Genomic DNA, 17,717 nt, shown 5'->3' on the forward strand with positions numbered 1-17,717 from the left:
TAGAATAACTGATTGCTCAATTAATAATTTAAATATTTATTTAACTTCTTTTTTCCATTTTTGTTACAATAATGCTTAATATATTAAATCAAGTTCATCGGTAATGAAGATAGATAGGCCATATAATTTTTCAGCTGTATGGCGGGGCTTATTGCCTTGGTCCACCTCTTTTGCCAACTACGCTTTAATCAATCTTAATTAGATTTCTTTCACTGTTCTCCTTGCTAGGTGTGCACTGTTTACAACTATTAATGTCCATTGTATTCTGAAGTCCCATTTACCTATTTTGGTCATTCATGGACAATAATAAAATTTCTATTTCTATTTCTGTCATTCCAAAAATCAGTCTTCCGCTGCCGTGCAAGACTAACTCTCACAGTGACCAACATACAAATTCTCTGATATAAATAAAGACTTTTAAACAGCGATAAACAACGACAACCCACTAGAGAAAGATAATGTATGTAGATAAGCCTCTTGTATTCAATATAGGAGCAAAAGAATTATCTGTATCTGCAATAAATCCATGACCTCGAAGCCTAATACAATGACCATTTTTCCTAGATGTTACATGGATGAATAGTCTGACCATTTAGTGTACAACAATGAAAAGTTTTAAACTAGTCTGTTAGAGCATGGCCGCAGACTTTCATCATACCCTCTCTCCTTAGTACATGTTGAGGACATGGACACTTTTTGCATCAGTATCATGCCTCCGGTATAGAGGCTACTCTTTACATACATTTTGGGATGATTATTGTATACCTGTTTTTTCTCAATTAACCCCAAAAAAATTGTTTTATCTGTTATAAATACACCGACTTTCGGAAAACTAACCCACATAGAGTTCGGCCTTGCCATCTATAAACAGGCTCATGAATTCCTCACCGTCTACAGATTCCTTCTCTATGAGAAGATCTGCTAACTTGTGAAGAATATCAATCTGTGTTGTGATTATCGTCTTAGCCCTTTCATAGGCCTTCTCAACAAGCTCTCTGACTTCCGAATCAACAATATCTGCAGTTGCCATAGAATAATCCTTTTGCGGGGACATCTGCAACACGAAGATCAAGCATTTGAAATTAACTTCTATTTGTGTGGAGATTATATTTTATTTTCTAGTGCTTGCCAAATTTTGAACTCGAAAATCTGACATAAACCGTAACTTACTTGCTGCCCCAAAAAAGGATTTCCACCACCCCCTCCAAGGGATAGTTGTCCAATCTTCTTGCTAAAACCAAGTCTTTCAACCATCTGCCGGGCAACACGAGATACTTGTTGGAAGTCATTCGATGCTCCCGTTGTGACATTTTCTTTCCCAAAAATAACTTCTTCTGCCACCCTGCATATCAAACAACCAGATTGTCAGGGCATATATAGCTACACCTTCCCTTACCGTGAGAGTCATTTGAGTAGCCATATATATCATGTAAGCATACCTTCCACCGAGGGCAACTGCCATCTGATTCTCAAGGTAACTTCTGCTGTAAAGCCCAGATTCCAGTCTCTCTTCACTAGGAGCAAAGAATGTCAGACCTCCAGCTTGTCCACGAGGAATGATTGAAATTTTAGCAACAGGATCATACTCTGGCATAAGTGCACCCACAAGGGCATGACCAGCCTCTACATCAAAGAATTTAGAAGAATTAACCAATGTTTGCGAAACGACACATTCTTTTATTTAGGTAAACTGCAAAACAATTTTCACAAAAATATGAAATCAGAAATTTTAGAAAGGGGCATGAAAAAGCCAAGAATATCCTGTAACTTGTAAAAGCTATAACCATACAGAATGAGCTCTAAAAGATTAAATGAAAAAGAAAATGTACATTCAGCACTTTGAGGGCACATAAAGGTCCTGAAATAGCATGTATTATGTATTTACAAAGACATTACGATTGTAATAAAAGAAGATGAGCCTAAGCCTGCCTGTCTTAAACATGCATTGATATTTAAGGAAACAAAGATAAATTGCACTAACATTTTTGGCAAAAAGCAAATGCTAATCATAAAAATAATAAAAGTGGAACAGGAAACAGAAACAAAACACTGCATAAATATTAAATAGGTAGAAAGTAACAAGGCAACAAAACTAACACGAAGGGATGGCTATAGAAATTGATGACCTATTGGAGGTATATAATGAGCCAAATGTCATGTTATAACCCTGCTGGGGGTATAGAATGAGCCATATGTATACGTAAATACTAATACTAGCCTAGTAGGTGAGCCTAGTAGTGGGCCTGCATGAGCAATAAGTGAAAAAAAGTTTACAGATGTTCTTGGATTATTTGGGAACACCTCTAATGTGTGAATTATTGTGTAACCATCAAAATGATACTTTTGGGAGCTATGCTCAATGTGCATATTTGTTGTACAATGTGTGTATGCAGATCTATCATGCTTTATTGTAATGGGTTCATAACAGACAACATATACTACCATATGAGGCCGAGAGGAAATACTAAAACGTGGACAAACTTTCCTTTTGAGCCGAGAGGCTCATTCCACAGCCCAGTATGAGGACGATGTGTAATTTCATCCGTGATCAGCGTGGAGTTAACTCGTGTCCCTCCTAAAATAAAAATAAAATATTCTCTAAATAGAAAAGCAATGTTGGCTATAAAATGAATATGCTATGCATGTTTAGTTAATTGTCCACATGACGTAATATAATTTCATGTAAAGTAATTATAAGTAAACAAAATGTGTAAGTACGATGTTTAAACCAGTGTTTTTAAAACCGGAACCGGTGACCGGACCGGTTGACGGTGTCGACCTAATGAACCGGTTTACCGACCGGAACCGGTCTAACCAGGACTGGTTTGGTCTAAACGAACCGGTTTTAGAAAAAAAAACATTAAATAATTAATTTTTAATGAAAAAACTATTTTTAAGATTTAAAACGATAATTCCAAGCCAATAGAGACAAAATATGCAAAGATTGTTCATTTATATACCATGTAAAGGTGAATATATCAAAATGGCACTGAGTGCAATACATATCATCGACAAAATACATAAGCAATGAGGCTCTAAATGGCCTCTAGAGTGCAAAAACAAAGCCTACAAACTATGGGGCCAGTGGCCTACTACAAGACTCAAGTCTACATATATGATAATAGTGATCAACATTATCACTTGAAACTTCTCATGAGTCATCATGATCAAACTCAGTTGGTTGAGTCTCGACTCCCAAACTTTGAAGTCACAAACTTTGAAGGTATTATGCCCTAATATGCCCTATTATTTCATTTGGTGCTCCACATGGCTTTACATGGCCTCCTATCCCAGCCAAGTGTTGCTTAAACCTGATAATACCCCCTCCTTCAATGGATTTTTGGCAATATTTGTAGATCATTTTGCCATCAATCATATCACAATGAGCCCATGCAGTATCTCTGGCTTTTGGAGGCATGATGACTACTACTTAGCTTAAACTCTGTTGTTCCACTACTCCAGCAAAAACTCAACACTCTCCAAGCTCCCAAGCAAATTCACAAACACTCCAAATGAGATGTGTGAGACAAATGAGAGGGAGAAGGGCCTCTTAAAGGCTTGGAGAGGGTGTTTTTGGAGGGAAAGGACCCTTACTTTCCCTCCAAAACCCCTAAAAGACATTGAAAAAAGCGCTGACTGGGCTCACGGTGGGCTTGACCGGTAACCGGCCGGTTTAGGACGGAACCGGCCGGTTCCGTCCTAAACCAGCCGTTAGGACCGGTTAGGTCTCTTTTTTGGCCACAGAGGGTGTCTAACCCAGTTTTTTGACCAGTTCCAACCAGTGGGCTTGCTAACCGGCCGGTTAGACCGGTAACCGGTTAGCTGGGCCGGTTTTGAATACTATGGTTTAAACCTTATACTTTTCAGAAATATTTCGACGCAAAATATAAATAAACTATTTGAATATCTATGTTAACTAATTTATGTCTATATCAACTTCATATATATCTATATATAGAAGAAAAAAAAATGTTACAAGAAAATGTTTTAATGTTGTATATAATAAAATTTTCAATGTGGGTTATCAACAAAATATGACGCATACTTAAAAATATATTGATAACAAAAACCCATTTTAACGTGCATTTTTATGGTCAAAACATTTGAAGTGGCCTCAATGTTTTACAATTTGGTCATTTTTTAAGTATGCGCTTTTTTGTTGAAATCGAACAAAAATATTTTGGACATTTGGTCATTTTTTAGGTATGCACTTTTTGTTGAAATCGAACAAAGATATTTTGGGCATTAAGTTTATGTACTCTATATAGCATTCAAAAATACAATTTAAACAATAAAAAATTACACATTGTATTTTCACACTCTAAAAGAAGTTTGCACCTGAAAAAATTTGATCCCTCTCAGAGCATGTTAGATCCGTGCTTAAGATGGATCTATGCTGATTTAGCACCAATAAATTAGAACAAAAAGCAAAACTATATGAATATAATATAACAGTTTGTTGAAATAAGCCAGCATTTACCGTGATATGCTACAAGTTTCTTCTTCTCTTCTGACACGACAGCGTTCTTCTTCTCAGGACCAGCAATGATTCTTTCTAGAGCATCTGCAATTTCATCTTTGCTAATCTCCTTCAATTCTCTTCTAGCAGCAAGAATAGCAGCTTCATTCATTAGATTTTGCAAATCAGCACCAGTGAAGCCTGGTGTCCTCCTTGCAATTTTCTCAAAATCTACATCCTTTGCCAATGCTTTGCCTCTTGAGTGGACCTGCAAGATAATTAAACAACTGAATTAAAAAATAAGTAACAAGCCATAATATGCTTTGCATCTTCACATTTATCCTCGAGCTCTCCTGCTACAGCGAAAGAAGTCTTGCGTTCCAATAAATAGAAGAAGATTGGTAATCACACTATCAGCACAAAATTAAACATGAAAATGACTCTTATATCTTACACCAAACTATGCACTATAGGGAAAAACAAACCCTCAAACATGCCTCATACAAATATACTCATACTGGTTTTGAATGTAAAGAATATTACAACCTGAAAAGGTCATTAACACTTTAGGCAACTATAAGGCAAGTGGAGAGCAATAAACAAACTATTGTTTATTCATAATAACTCTACTTTCTTATCCTTTTTATAGGAACTGACTTCTTCTTATCACAATGAAGCTAACACAGCCATATTTAACATTACAGGGGAACATTAGCACCATTTGATTTGGTTGACTTCAACTAAGCAGCCATGAGCGGGGGCTCAACATCACCTAGGATTCACAACTGGCCCCAACCACTGACACACATCCACAAGTGTGAGTGCAAGTAGTAGTATGTCACTTGATAGGACTTGAAACCTGGTGGGGGCTATATTAGCTAACTGCTTTCAGCACCCTGGCAACCATTGACTTGATCATCTTTAAACAGGCTATTAAACAATTCTTGTCAATTGTTGTTGAACAGTGTCCTCCAAATAAGGTTACCACTAAGTTGCTGGACACACATGGCAGACGGCTTTACCCCATACAGAGACGTACAGAAATGTGGAAACACATTTGGTGTAGCCCTTAGCCCTGGATTCATCAAGCACCAAGAGAGATAAAATCCCTCAAGATGCAAACCTTTTAGTGTAAAAACTTGAAGAAAATCTTGACTTCAAAGCATATGATCTCTCCCAAGGCTTGATAGATCCTAGGTTAAGATGGACCTAAGTTGGTGTTAAAATTGGCAACGAGGGCCAAACTCCATGTGGGTCATCTCATTTATGGCAACTGATGTTTCTCCTAGATTCCTCTTGTCGAGAGATGTAGGATTGATCTAAAGATCATCCGATTCCGACAAGTATTTATGGAGATGTGAATTTATTTGTATTTACTTGACAAATTGTCAAGGTCAGCCAGCAGTTAAATGTGTGGCACACATGCCCAGTGAATCATATAAATACAAGTGAGGTTGATTCATTTTATCATCATCTCATCTCACTCATTTCTTCTCTTTCTCCTTAGCTTTGGGTTACACAAGGAGCATCTCACACGTGGGAAGAAGGAGGACGCAGTAGGGTAAGGAGGACGCAGAAGTTGCTGAAGGTCTCTTTGACCAACGTTGACCAAGCATTGACCTTAGAAGAGTGTGGTTTTGGTGTGGCTACCTCCCCTAGGCAGGCTGCATTTTTTGGCACAAAAATCGAGGCAATCTGACCTCAGGTTTGACCAAAGTTGACTGCCCTAGTTTGGGGCAACAAGTTGACTTCAGTCAACTACAGTTTCACTGTGTATTTGGGGCTGTTTAAGGGCTGATTCTTCAGGCTATTCGAAGACTAGTTGACCGGGAAATTGACCTAGCATATTGGAGGTCAATTTCATCTCGTTTACTAAGTTTGACTTTGCTGATTTAGGGTTTGTTGCTGCTGATATAAAATTACAGAATTCTAATTTTGTACTATCTCTCTACTGAAGTATTGATTATAAAAGAAGATTTGATCAAAGGGTTTCCCTGCATTGGGGTTTGTCCCTGGCTAGCCGCCAAATCTTGTGTCTTTTGTCTTGGCTTGTTTTCTGTCAATCGTTTAATGTACATGTGATTGCTAATCAATGGTTAATAAGAAGAAGAGAAGTAAACTGCTCTAAGCATAGAACATACCATAATTTAACATGGTATCAAAGCTGAGGTGAAGACAAAGCCCAAGCAAGAGGAAAAGCAAGAACAAGAGCAATCACCGAAGGTTGGCAAGGCTTAATGGGAGCATCTGGACTTAGCTAGCAATGTGAAGGCTTGTTCACATGTTGTGACTAAATGAGTTGAATTTCACTGACCTGAGTGGTCAAAAGTCAGTTTTAACCGGGAGGGTTGGATCTCTCAAGAAAATGATCTGTATTTCATTATTGTAATAGTTAGGAAATTGTCTTATTTTAGATTCAAGGATAATTTGTTAGCATAGGTGTATAATGAAACTTGAAAAAAGAGATTGAGTTGTTAGAATGATTAAAACAGAAGATTGAGTTGTTAAGCACAGTTGGAATAGGATCAGACTCATAAAAATGAATAAATTGTAATGGAAAGGGAGCGGAGATGATAGAGGATTGAGTGAGGCAAGAGTCGAGCGATAGAGAGGATATCAAGATTGAAACATAGGTCTTTTTATTGCTGTAATCGAGCCAGAGGGCCAAGACTCTGTAATTCTTATCATATTGAATAATCGATTCCGTATGTGTTAATGTGTCAATTCCATTAAAAACTCTTGTTTGCCTTTGTATATTTACCTTCGGAACAAACCAAGCATTCTTCTCTGTTTTATGCTTTATGTTATAAAACTCAACGTTCAAAGGTTAATCAAGGTCCTTGGTGGTAAATACAGTGGCTGAAGCCCGCACAAATCCCAGCAGTTGATCTAAGTCCAAACAACGATGCGATATCACGCCGACCGTTGGATTATCCCACATCGCATCGCAATATTCATTTGCGAGTGGACGGACCTTAGACCTTCAGGAAATGCGATGTGCGATCGTCGATTTATCGCATCGCAATATCCCATCAGCAAGTGAATGGAACTCAAGGCTTAAGAACATGCGATATGCGATCGCCAATCCATCGCATCGCAAATATTTCATTTGTATGTGAACGGGCCTCGAGCATTAGGGAAGTGCGATATGCGATGCGCGATGCGAGCGCTAATTAAATCGCATCGCAACGTTTCATGTGGATGTACCGAGCCCTATGAACTTGCCCACTGCAATTTGCGATTGCAATATGTTGTGGACCGTCGGATCAAATGTGTTGTGATCTACAGTGTACCACCGAGCGGTTCTATTAAAAGGCGAATTATCAATTGTCGGGCTTATATAAAGGAAATCGAAGTGGTGCAACCGAAGCCCTGAATATAAAGGGAAAAGTTAAACGCGGGGGGATTGTTGATCAAGTGTAAAACAATTGACCTCCTGCGTCATTTGTGGTAGCAGAGCACAGTTTGACTGCAGTAAACATGCCGCCGAGGAGAGGCGCTGCCATAGGTCGAGGAAGACCTAAAGCAAATGCAGTTCTGCTGGAAGAGATCTGGAGTCTGCGTACGAGAATGGAAACAATTGAGACTACTCAGAAAATAACACCTAATGAAGGAGTTGACAGTGCTAAAGAAGAATCTTCTGAAGAAGAAGAAGACGAGGAAAATGAAACTACCAGAGTTATTAAGATGTTGGCGAAAGTAGGAGGAAACCCGAAGGTGGAAATTCCTATGTATGAAGGGAGTCTCAATGCAGAAGAGCTAATGGATTGGATCAGTTCATTAGACAAATATATTGACTATGAAGAGGAAGCTAACGACAAAAAGGAGGTGAAATTTGCAGTTACCAAATTGAAGGCTCATGCAGCTATTTGGTGGGATGAACTACAAAACATCCAGAACAAGGAAAGGAAAGTCCAAGATCAAGCAATGGGGCAAAATGGTGAGTAAAATGAAAGCTAAATTTATGCCAAAAAATCAGTTAAATCTTTTTAAATAATTACAAAATTTAAGGCAAAAATGAATGTCTATTAAAGAATGCACATAAAAGTTTTATAGATTGAGTATTAGAGCAAGACATGCAGAGGATCACATGGAGAAGGTAGCCAGATATATCAATGGCTTAAGATACAACATACAGGACGAAACCAGCTTGTTGAGTTTGAAGACCATTGAGGATGCCTATCAAGTTGGTTTAAAGGTAGAAGAGAAGATGTTGAGAAAACAAAATCAGAGGAATAGAGGAAGAAGCTCAGTAAGAGGTAGAGGAACTACCAGACCAAGGGGTCAGCAACATCAGCATGAAGCAAGCAATTCAAGTAGTAGACCACCACAGAGGGGAGATTTTAATAGAGGAAGATTTGCACCCAGAGGAAGAGGTCGAGGAAGAGATATTCAGTGTTACACATGTGGAGAATGGGGACATGGATCGTGGGACTGTCCTCATAATAAAACAGCAAGTCAGAGGAATGTGAATGTGGCTGAGGCAAAGCAAGAAACACCTCGAATCATAGAAAAGGAAGAATCCCCTGAAGTAGGAGAATCCCTGTTGTTGAAAAGGGCATTGCTTAAGGCAAAGAAAGAGATTGAAGAACCATCGCAGAGGAAGAGTTTATTCAGAACTACATGTAAATCCAAAGGTAAATGTTGTAAAGTGATAATTGACAGTGGAAGCACAGATAACCTTGTTTCTACTCAGATGGTGGACAAGCTAGGATTAGCGAAGACAAAAAGAACATCAGATTATTGTGACAGAACAATGCAAGGTAGAGATACAGGTTGGTACATATAAGTATGTGATATTATACGATGTAATGCCAATGGATGTATGCCATGTATTGTTGGGAAGACCGTGGCAATTTGAGCAGAAAGCTATTCATGATGGGAGGAAAAATACTTATACTCTGGAGAAGGATAAAAATAAACATACTCTGCTGTCATTGAAGGTTGACACTGACAAAGGAGCGCCTAGAAATAGTGTTATATTGATGAGTGGAAAGGAGTTGTTGCAAGAGGTTGGAAAAGGTGAAGAAATGCATTTTGCTGTCATAGGGAGACCTAAGGTAATTTTAACTTCCACAAACTTAGATGATTTACCTGAAGAAATCAAAACTTTATTAAATGATTTTGCTGATATTATTGTGGATGAGTTGCCAAATGCATTGCCACCAATCAGGAATATTAGTCATCATATTGATCTAATACCAGGAGCAAGTTTGCCAAACAAAGCAGCGTACAAATTAACTCCTCAAGAGAATGCAAAAGTTGGAAGACAAGTGCAAGAACTGATGGATAAGGGACTAATCAGAGAGAGTCTTAGTCCATGTGTTGTACCAACAATACTCAGTCCAAAGAAAGGAGGTGAATGGCGTATGTGTACAGATTCCAGAGCCATAAACAAGATCACTATCAGGTATAGATTTCCTTTGCCACGCATGGATGATTTGATGGATTCTTTGAGTGGGTCAAAGTATTTTACTAAAATAGATCTGAAGAGTACATATCATCAAATAAGAATTAGAGAAGGAGATGAATGGAAGATTGCATAAAACAAACAATGGGTTGTATGACTGGTTAGTGATGCCTTTTGGACTCACTAATGCACCTAGCACGTTCATGAGATTGATGAATGAAGTCTTGAAGGAATATGCAGGCAAGTTTGTTATTGTTTATCTTGATGATATTCTAGTTTTTAGTAAAAGTAAAGAAGAACATCTAGAGCATCTTAAATTGGTTTTAAGAACTCTGTAGAAAGAGAAACTACTGATAAATCTAAAGAAATGTAGTTTCATGAAAGAAGAATTAATTTACTTGGGATTTGTAGTTTCTAAAGAAGGGTTGAAAATGGATCCAGAGAAAGCCCAAGCAATTTGGGACTGGCCTATTCCCAGGAACATATTTGAGGTAAGAAATTTTCATGGTCTTGCAAGTTTTTACAGGAAATTTATCAGAGCTTTTAGTCAGATTTGTGCACCAATTCTTGAAACAATCAAGGAGACTAATCAGCCGTTCAAATGGGCAAAAGCAGCAGACAGGAATTTTAAGTCGCTGAAGAGAAACCAGTTTTAGCTTTACCTAATTTTGAAAAAGTATTTCAAGTTGAAATAGATGCTAGTGGAGTTGCAATTGGAGCAGTTTTGAGTCAGGAATAGAGACCAATAGCGTACTTTAGTGAGAAATTAAATGAAGCGAAGAAGAAGTATTCTTCTTACGATAAAGAATTTTATGCTATTGTACAAGCCTTAAAAAAATGGAGACATTATTTGCTGCCAAAGGAGTTTATATTGTATTCTGACAATCATGCATTGCAGTTCATAAACAACCAGCCGAAATTGAACCAGAAACATGCCAAGTGGGTAGAGTTTTTGCAGAGCTTTACTTTTGTGATAAAACACACAAGTGGTAAGTTGAACAAAGTTGTTGATGCTTTGAGCAGAGTAAATTTCATTGTGCAAGAATTAAAAGTTGGTGTAGTAGGATTTGAAGAAATGGTTGAAATGTATAAAGATGATGCAGATTTCAAAGACATCTATACAGCAGTTCAAAATCCAATAGTTCATAACAAAAGTCAGTGGTTAGATTATCTTATCCAAGGAGGTTTATTGTTTAAAGGCAACAAGGTATGTATTCCCAAATGTTTTATAGGGAAAACATAATAAAGGAGAAACATAATGGAAGATTATCTGGTCACTTTGGACAAGACAAAACCTTTGCTCAGGTGAATGCTTTTTATTATTGGCCAAAAATGCAAACTGATATAAGAGATTTGTTGAGAAGAGCAAGATACGTCAGCATGCTAAAGGGAGAAGCCAAAATACAGGATTGTATCAGCCATTGCCAATACCAGACCAACCATGGGATGCATTTAGCATGGATTTTGTTTTGGGATTACCTAAAACTCAAAGAGGGAATGATTCCATTTATGTTGTGGTAGATAGATTTTCCAAGATGGCACATTTCATTGCTTGGCATTTCTAGAGAACTCTTTGGAAGAAACTAGGAGCTAACCTCAGTTTCAGTTCAGCATACCATCCTCAAATAGATGGACAGACCGAAGTAGTAAACAGAAGCTTGGGAAACATATTGAGAAGTTTAGTGTATCAAAATCCTAAGCAGTGGGATTTAGCACTAGCTCAGGCTGAGTTTGCTTATAATGACACTCCAAACCGAAGTACTGGAATGAGTCCATTTCAGATTGTTTTTGGGATGAATCCAAGAGGTGTGTATGAGCTCAAAAATTTGGGTAAACATGAGACAAGAAGTGCAAAAGTTGAAGAGTTTGCAAAGCAGATGCAAAGACTACAAGAAGATGTCAAAGGCATATTGCTGGAAAGCAGTGGCAAATATAAACAAAGAGTAGATATGAAAAGAAGAGAGAAAGAATTCCAAGTGGGAGGTTTAGTGATGGTGTATTTGAGAAAAGAAAGATTTCCTGCTAAGACTTGCAATAAAATAAAGATGAAAAAGATAGGGCCATGTAAAATTGTATGAAAGTTTTCAACTAATGCTTATGAAAGTGAATTGCCAGAAAGGATTGGAATATCACCTATCTTCAATGTTGCAGATTTGTATCCATACAAAGGGACACAGACAGAGCTACAGGAGGAAACTACAAGAGATGAAATTCAAACTTTGAACTGGGAAGAACAAATGCCAAAGACCGTTAAGAAAGAAGTGAAAGTTGTTTTGGAGAAAAGAGTATCCAAAAGAACCAGAGGGCAGATTTATTTTCAATATCTAGTCAAATGGAAAGGACAGCCAGTGGAGGATGCTAGCTAGTTGACAACAGCAGAGTTGCAAAAGTATGGAGTAAGCCCTAAAAGTCTGAGGGATGATTCTTTTCTTCCCCGGGAGTCTAATGCAGGAGCATCTAGACTTAGCCTGCAATGTGAAGGCTTGTTCACATGTTGTGGCTAAATGAGTTGAATTTCACTGACCTAAGTGGTCAAAAGTCAGTTTTAATCGAGAGGGTTGGATCTCTCAAGAAAATGATCTGTATTTCATTATTGTAATAGTTAGGAAATTGTCTTATTTTAGATTCAGGGATAAGTTGTTAGCATAGGTGTATAATGAAGCTTGAAACTAGAGATTGAGTTGTTAGAATGATTAAAACAGAAGATTGAGTTGTTAAGCACAGTTGGAATAGGATCCGACTCATAAAAATGAAGAAATTGTAATGGAAAGGGAGCATAGATGATAAGAGGATTGAGCGAGGCGAGAGTCGAGTGATAGAGAGGATTTCAAGATTGAAACAGGGGTCTTTTTATTGCTGTAATCGAGCTAGAGGGCCAAGGCTTTGTAATTGTTATCGTATTAAATAATCGATTTCCTATGTGTTAATGTATCGATTCCATTAAAAAACTCTCGTTTGCCTTTGTATAGTTGCCTTCGGAACAAACCAAGCATTCTTCTCTGTTTTATGCTTTATGTTATAAAACTCAGCATTCAAAGGTTAATCGGGGTCCCTAGTGTTAAATACAGTGGCTGAAGCCCGCATAAATCCCAGTCGTCGATCTAAGTCCAAACAACGGTGCGATATCACGCCGACCGTTGGATTATCCCACATCGCATCGCAATATTCATTTGCAAGTGGATGGACCTTAGACCTTCAGGAAATGTGATGTGCGATCGCCGATTTATCACATCGCAATATCCCATCGGCAAGTGAATGGACCTCAGGCCTTAAGACCATGCGATATGAAATCGCTGATCCATTGCATCGCAAATATTTCATTTGTATGTGAACGGGCCTCAAGCATTAGGGAAGTGCAATGTGCGATGCGATCACTAATTAAATCGCATCGCAACGTTTCATGTGGATGTACCGGGCCCTATGTGCTTGCCCACTGCGATTTGCGACTACAATATGTTGTGGACCGTCAGATCAAATGTGTTGTGATCTACGGTGTACCACCGAGCGGTTCGATTAAAAGGCGAAATATCAATTGTCGGGCTTATATAAAGGAAATCGAAGTGGCGCAACGCAAGGCCTAAAAGGCTAAATATAAAGGGAAAAGTTAAACGCGGGGTGATTGTTGATAAAGTGTAAAACAATTGACCTCCTGCGTCAAGGCTATCCTAAAAACTACATGGGATCCTCAACACTCTTCCCCGCCAAAGACAAGCTCCATGAGAAGTCTAACTATCACAAATGGAAGATGTCTCTCGATCTGACTTTAGAAGATAAGGAAGTGTTGGCCCATGTGAGAGGCAATATTGTTGCGCCTCCATCAAATGCATCCGTTGCTGCCAGAAGCAAGTGGACCAAGGGAGAAGTCAAAGCAAATAAGATCATCTGGGACTCTATCGACAAGCACTTGGTGGCCTATGTTCCGAGCTGACCACCTCAAAGGAAATCTACGATACACTAGTGAGTTTATTTAAAGTTAATGATGCAGATCAAGTTTTGTTCCTTAGAAATAAACTCAAGGAAATTAAGAAGGGCAAAGATGAGAGTATGCAACCATATTTCTTAAGGATCACCGAGATCAAGAATGATCTCCTATCTATCGAGGAAGTAGTTCCTGACAGGGAAATGACTATCACAACTCTTGGTGGACTGCCACCTGAATGGTATATATTCAGGACTACTCTTCTCAACAAAATGTCATCCCGGGGTTTGAGAAATTGATGGCTAGATGTATTCAAGAAGAAACAAGGATGGAAGAGCAAGAAATGCCCGCACTTAAAGGCAATTCCTCTACCTTTTCTTCTCATGCTAAAAGAAGAAACAATACTGGGGCATAATCCAAAGGAAGGCTGGACCAAAGGGTAGAAGAAAAGGACGATGTTACAATTGCAACAAAATGGGCCACTATGCAAAGGAGTGCTAGCGTTCTATCATACAAAAGCCAAAAACAAAGCCAAACTTTAATGTAATTAAAGGGCCAATGGACTATGTTATATTGTGTCTCATTCAATCAAAATATATGATGCTTCTATAAAAAATGCCTCAATTCAACATAACTGCAGCATTTTCATATCAATGCCATTGGTCTGCGCTAGTATTCTATCTGTGTGCAAGGGCTGGGAGAGGATAATCAACGTGTATGTGCCCACATGATCAATCAATCTCAATGTGAAGAGTGCAAGGTCGCTTAATTTAAGTGAAGTGCATCTCAAGACCAAGGGCATTGCTAGAACCTAAGGTTAATGCGCAGCAACAGTGAACAATCAGATCCGACTTTTCAGATACATAACATAACATCATCATCGAGTGAACGTACAGGAGTCTCGGTTTTGCAATAGCCTAAAACGACTATGGTTGAATCATTTAAAGGCCACTGGACTATATCATAAGTTGCACTTTCTTCAATCAATGAATGTGATGCTTCTCTGAAATCACCTCGTATGTTAAATTTCCATCCATCAATGAATTTGACGCTTCTATAAAACTGCCTCAACTCCAGAGGAAATTTTAAAGAACCATATTTTTGTTGCGTGTATAGAAACCTTAACAAGTCTTTATGATCATCAAAATGTTAACTATATAGATTTCAGTAGATTTTTATGAATTCCTAAGGATTTTCTAAATTTTATAGAAAAAATTGGCAAGCTTTCAGGTAAACATTTCATGTGCTAGAAGTCTCAGCAAACTTTAATTTTGAAATTGCCAATATTTTTATGGAACGGAAATTATTAGCCCCCTAAATTTTCTTTGAAATTCAATATATCAGCAGCATTTTCAACATATAGAGACTATAAAAAGAAAGACCTACCTGCAGAATCCTCACTCTCCCGGCAACGTCCGGCCTGTCTACGGTGACCTGCCTATCAAACCGGCCCGGCCGCAACAGCGCTGAATCCAGAACATCCGGCCGATTCGTCGCCGCAAGAACAATAACCCCGCTGTTCCCAGAGAACCCGTCCATCTCCGTCAACAGCTGATTGATTGTCTGCTCCCTTTCATCATTACCGCCGCCAAGCCCAGCCCCCCTTTGCCTCCCTACCGCGTCAATTTCATCGATAAAGACGATGCAGGGCGCCTTGGCCTTGGCCTTCTCGAACAGGTCCCGTACCCGGGACGCACCTACACCGACGAAGAGCTCGACGAACTCCGACGCCGCACAGGAAAAGAAGGGGACCCCGGCCTCCCCTGAGACAGCCCGGGCCAGCAGAGTCTTGCCCGTCCCCGGCGGACCTACCAACAAGCATCCCTTGGGGATCTTGGCACCAAGGGCAGTATACTTATCAGGGTTTTTCAAGAAATCCACCACCTCCTGAAGCTCCAGCTTGGCCTGGTCAGCGCCTGCCACGTCGGCAAATGTAACTCCAGTCTCCGGCACCTCCTGGAACTTGGACTTAGAGCGACCGAAGTCCATAGGGCCGCCCAAACCTCCGGGACCCCCAGGGCCTCCCTGAGCCCGCCGAAATAAGAAGAATAAACCCCCGAAGGCTAAAATTGGGAATAAAAGATTACCGATTATGTTGAGGAGGCCATTGTTCGCCTCCCCCTCGGAAACCGATATGTCCACACCATTCATCGCAAGGATGTCCACCAGGTCCGGGTCGTTTGGCAGGGTTACAGTGGCACGCCTCCCGTCGACGGCGCTCAGCTGGAGGTAGCTGCCGTCCTTGCTGAAGCGGACGCGCTCCACCTTACCCTTCTTCACGGCGTTCAAGAACTCGCTGTAGCGCCACTGTGTTCCATCAGGCAGGTCGGAGGGGGCGGCCGGTGGCGGTGCTGTGGTGGAGGAGGCGGCGAAGGGGGAGGAAGATTGCGGTAAGCTCTGGCGGAGGGCCTCAGCGCCAATTGGGGGTGGCGGTGGCGGAGAAGCGGCGTCCGCCGCCACCGCCGCTGGGGTTGCCGTCAATAGCGTGGTGGCAATAAGCGCCGCTGGGAGGTGGTGACGCTGGGTGTTCAGGGAGCATAGAGGGAAGGGGAATTGAGGTTTGTATGGGGAAGGTGGACGGAGCGGGGGAAGGGCGGCGTTTGGGTTTCGGCCGAGGAATGGTGTTTTGGTGGCGATTGTGAGGAGAGGTGAACTGGTGGTGGCCATTGCGGAATGTAATGCAGAATCTTCAGACAAGACCACACTCTATAATGTTAAATGGTTGAATTATAGGGGCAATTTTTGAAAAATCATTCTACTGTTTTGATATGGCTATGCCACGCTTGTCTTCTCGGCACCAGACACGTGGTGCTTTCAGAGCCTTAAAATTACTTGCTTCGGATAATCCTGGGAAGAGTTTTACGATTACTTCCGGCTGACGTGTATATGTCAGGCACCGATTAATAGTGTGAGATTCTGAGAAGCTCGTTCTATGTTTTGCCACGTCATTTATTGATCGCTTGAGTTTTCTACTTAGTCCTAGCTGACGTGGTATCTATGGAAGCACAACTTGATGATTGGTTGCCGTTCAAAATTGAACTCGTCCCATGCCCATCCCCATCCCAGTAGGTGTTAAAAAAAATTGGCCTTTCAGAAAAATTTAAAATATCAAAATCACTTGTAAATTGTGAAGGTTAAATTAAATTTCTAAGATATCAAAATCATTTCTTAATTGTGAAAGTTAAAATAAATTTATAAAGTAATATTTTTAATAACTTATTAATATTTTGTTTTAAGTTTTTTAAATTTATTTTATTTTTATATCGACAATAAATAATAGCATGTGATAACTTCATTTATAATGTAATTTCATTTACCTAGTGTCTTATCAACATAAGTATAAATTTTCAAGTTCTCTATATCAATATAAGTAAATCCATAAGAAGTATAAACTTTCGGGTTCTATACATACTAGATTAAATATATATGAATGAATGGCTTACATACTAAATTAAATATATATGAATGAATGGTTACTGGTGACACAATAATAGTAATTCATTTCATTCATTTACGTCGACACTAATTTATAATATATTATTGAGTCCCTCATGTATTATAATGGAACAAATTATTCCCACATACTAGTAAATGTTAAACACACATGGACAGCAAAGAGAGATATGAAAGATAAAACATGCAATACAATTTTATTAACAAGAGATTTACATTTATAGTACATTATGTGACTCTTGGGTTTCAGATCCCAAGGTCTCTTGGACTGCTTAGTCTATTCGGCTTCCACGCTAACCCATTTAGGATTAGGTGTCCAACATTCCCCCCCTTAATCCGAAGGGTTATGTATGAGTCCAAGAAGAGAGCTGTAATACAAAATGTGCAAAAAATGCATGGCAGCACTAGGCTGAATGTGCTCTATGAAATGTTGGTATAAAGGGCAGTGGTTTAAGGATGACCACCAACACTGGAAC

The 17,717-nt window shown here is 39.4% G+C and overlaps 1 protein-coding gene across 1 annotated transcript; it reads right to left on the reverse strand.

Moving 5' to 3' along the window:
• Positions 1 to 463: 463 nt before the first annotated feature.
• LOC149215123 (ATP-dependent zinc metalloprotease FTSH, chloroplastic-like) lies at positions 464 to 16,497 on the reverse strand. The gene is made up of 5 exons (XM_089392532.1): positions 15,175 to 16,497; positions 4,481 to 4,727; positions 1,440 to 1,623; positions 1,171 to 1,342; positions 464 to 1,054 (listed from the first exon to the last, which is right to left on the reverse strand). Exons 1-5 carry the CDS (start codon positions 16,453 to 16,455, stop codon positions 833 to 835), a joined length of 2,106 nt encoding a protein of 701 aa, XP_089248658.1. The 5' UTR covers positions 16,456 to 16,497; the 3' UTR covers positions 464 to 832.
• Positions 16,498 to 17,717: the final 1,220 nt, after the last annotated feature.

Source organism: Pinus tabuliformis, chromosome 1_1, assembly GCF_031772625.1.
Source record: "Pinus tabuliformis cultivar Carrire ecotype Pingquan chromosome 1_1, CPIR1, whole genome shotgun sequence".
NCBI classification, from domain to species: Eukaryota; Viridiplantae; Streptophyta; class Pinopsida; order Pinales; family Pinaceae; genus Pinus; species Pinus tabuliformis.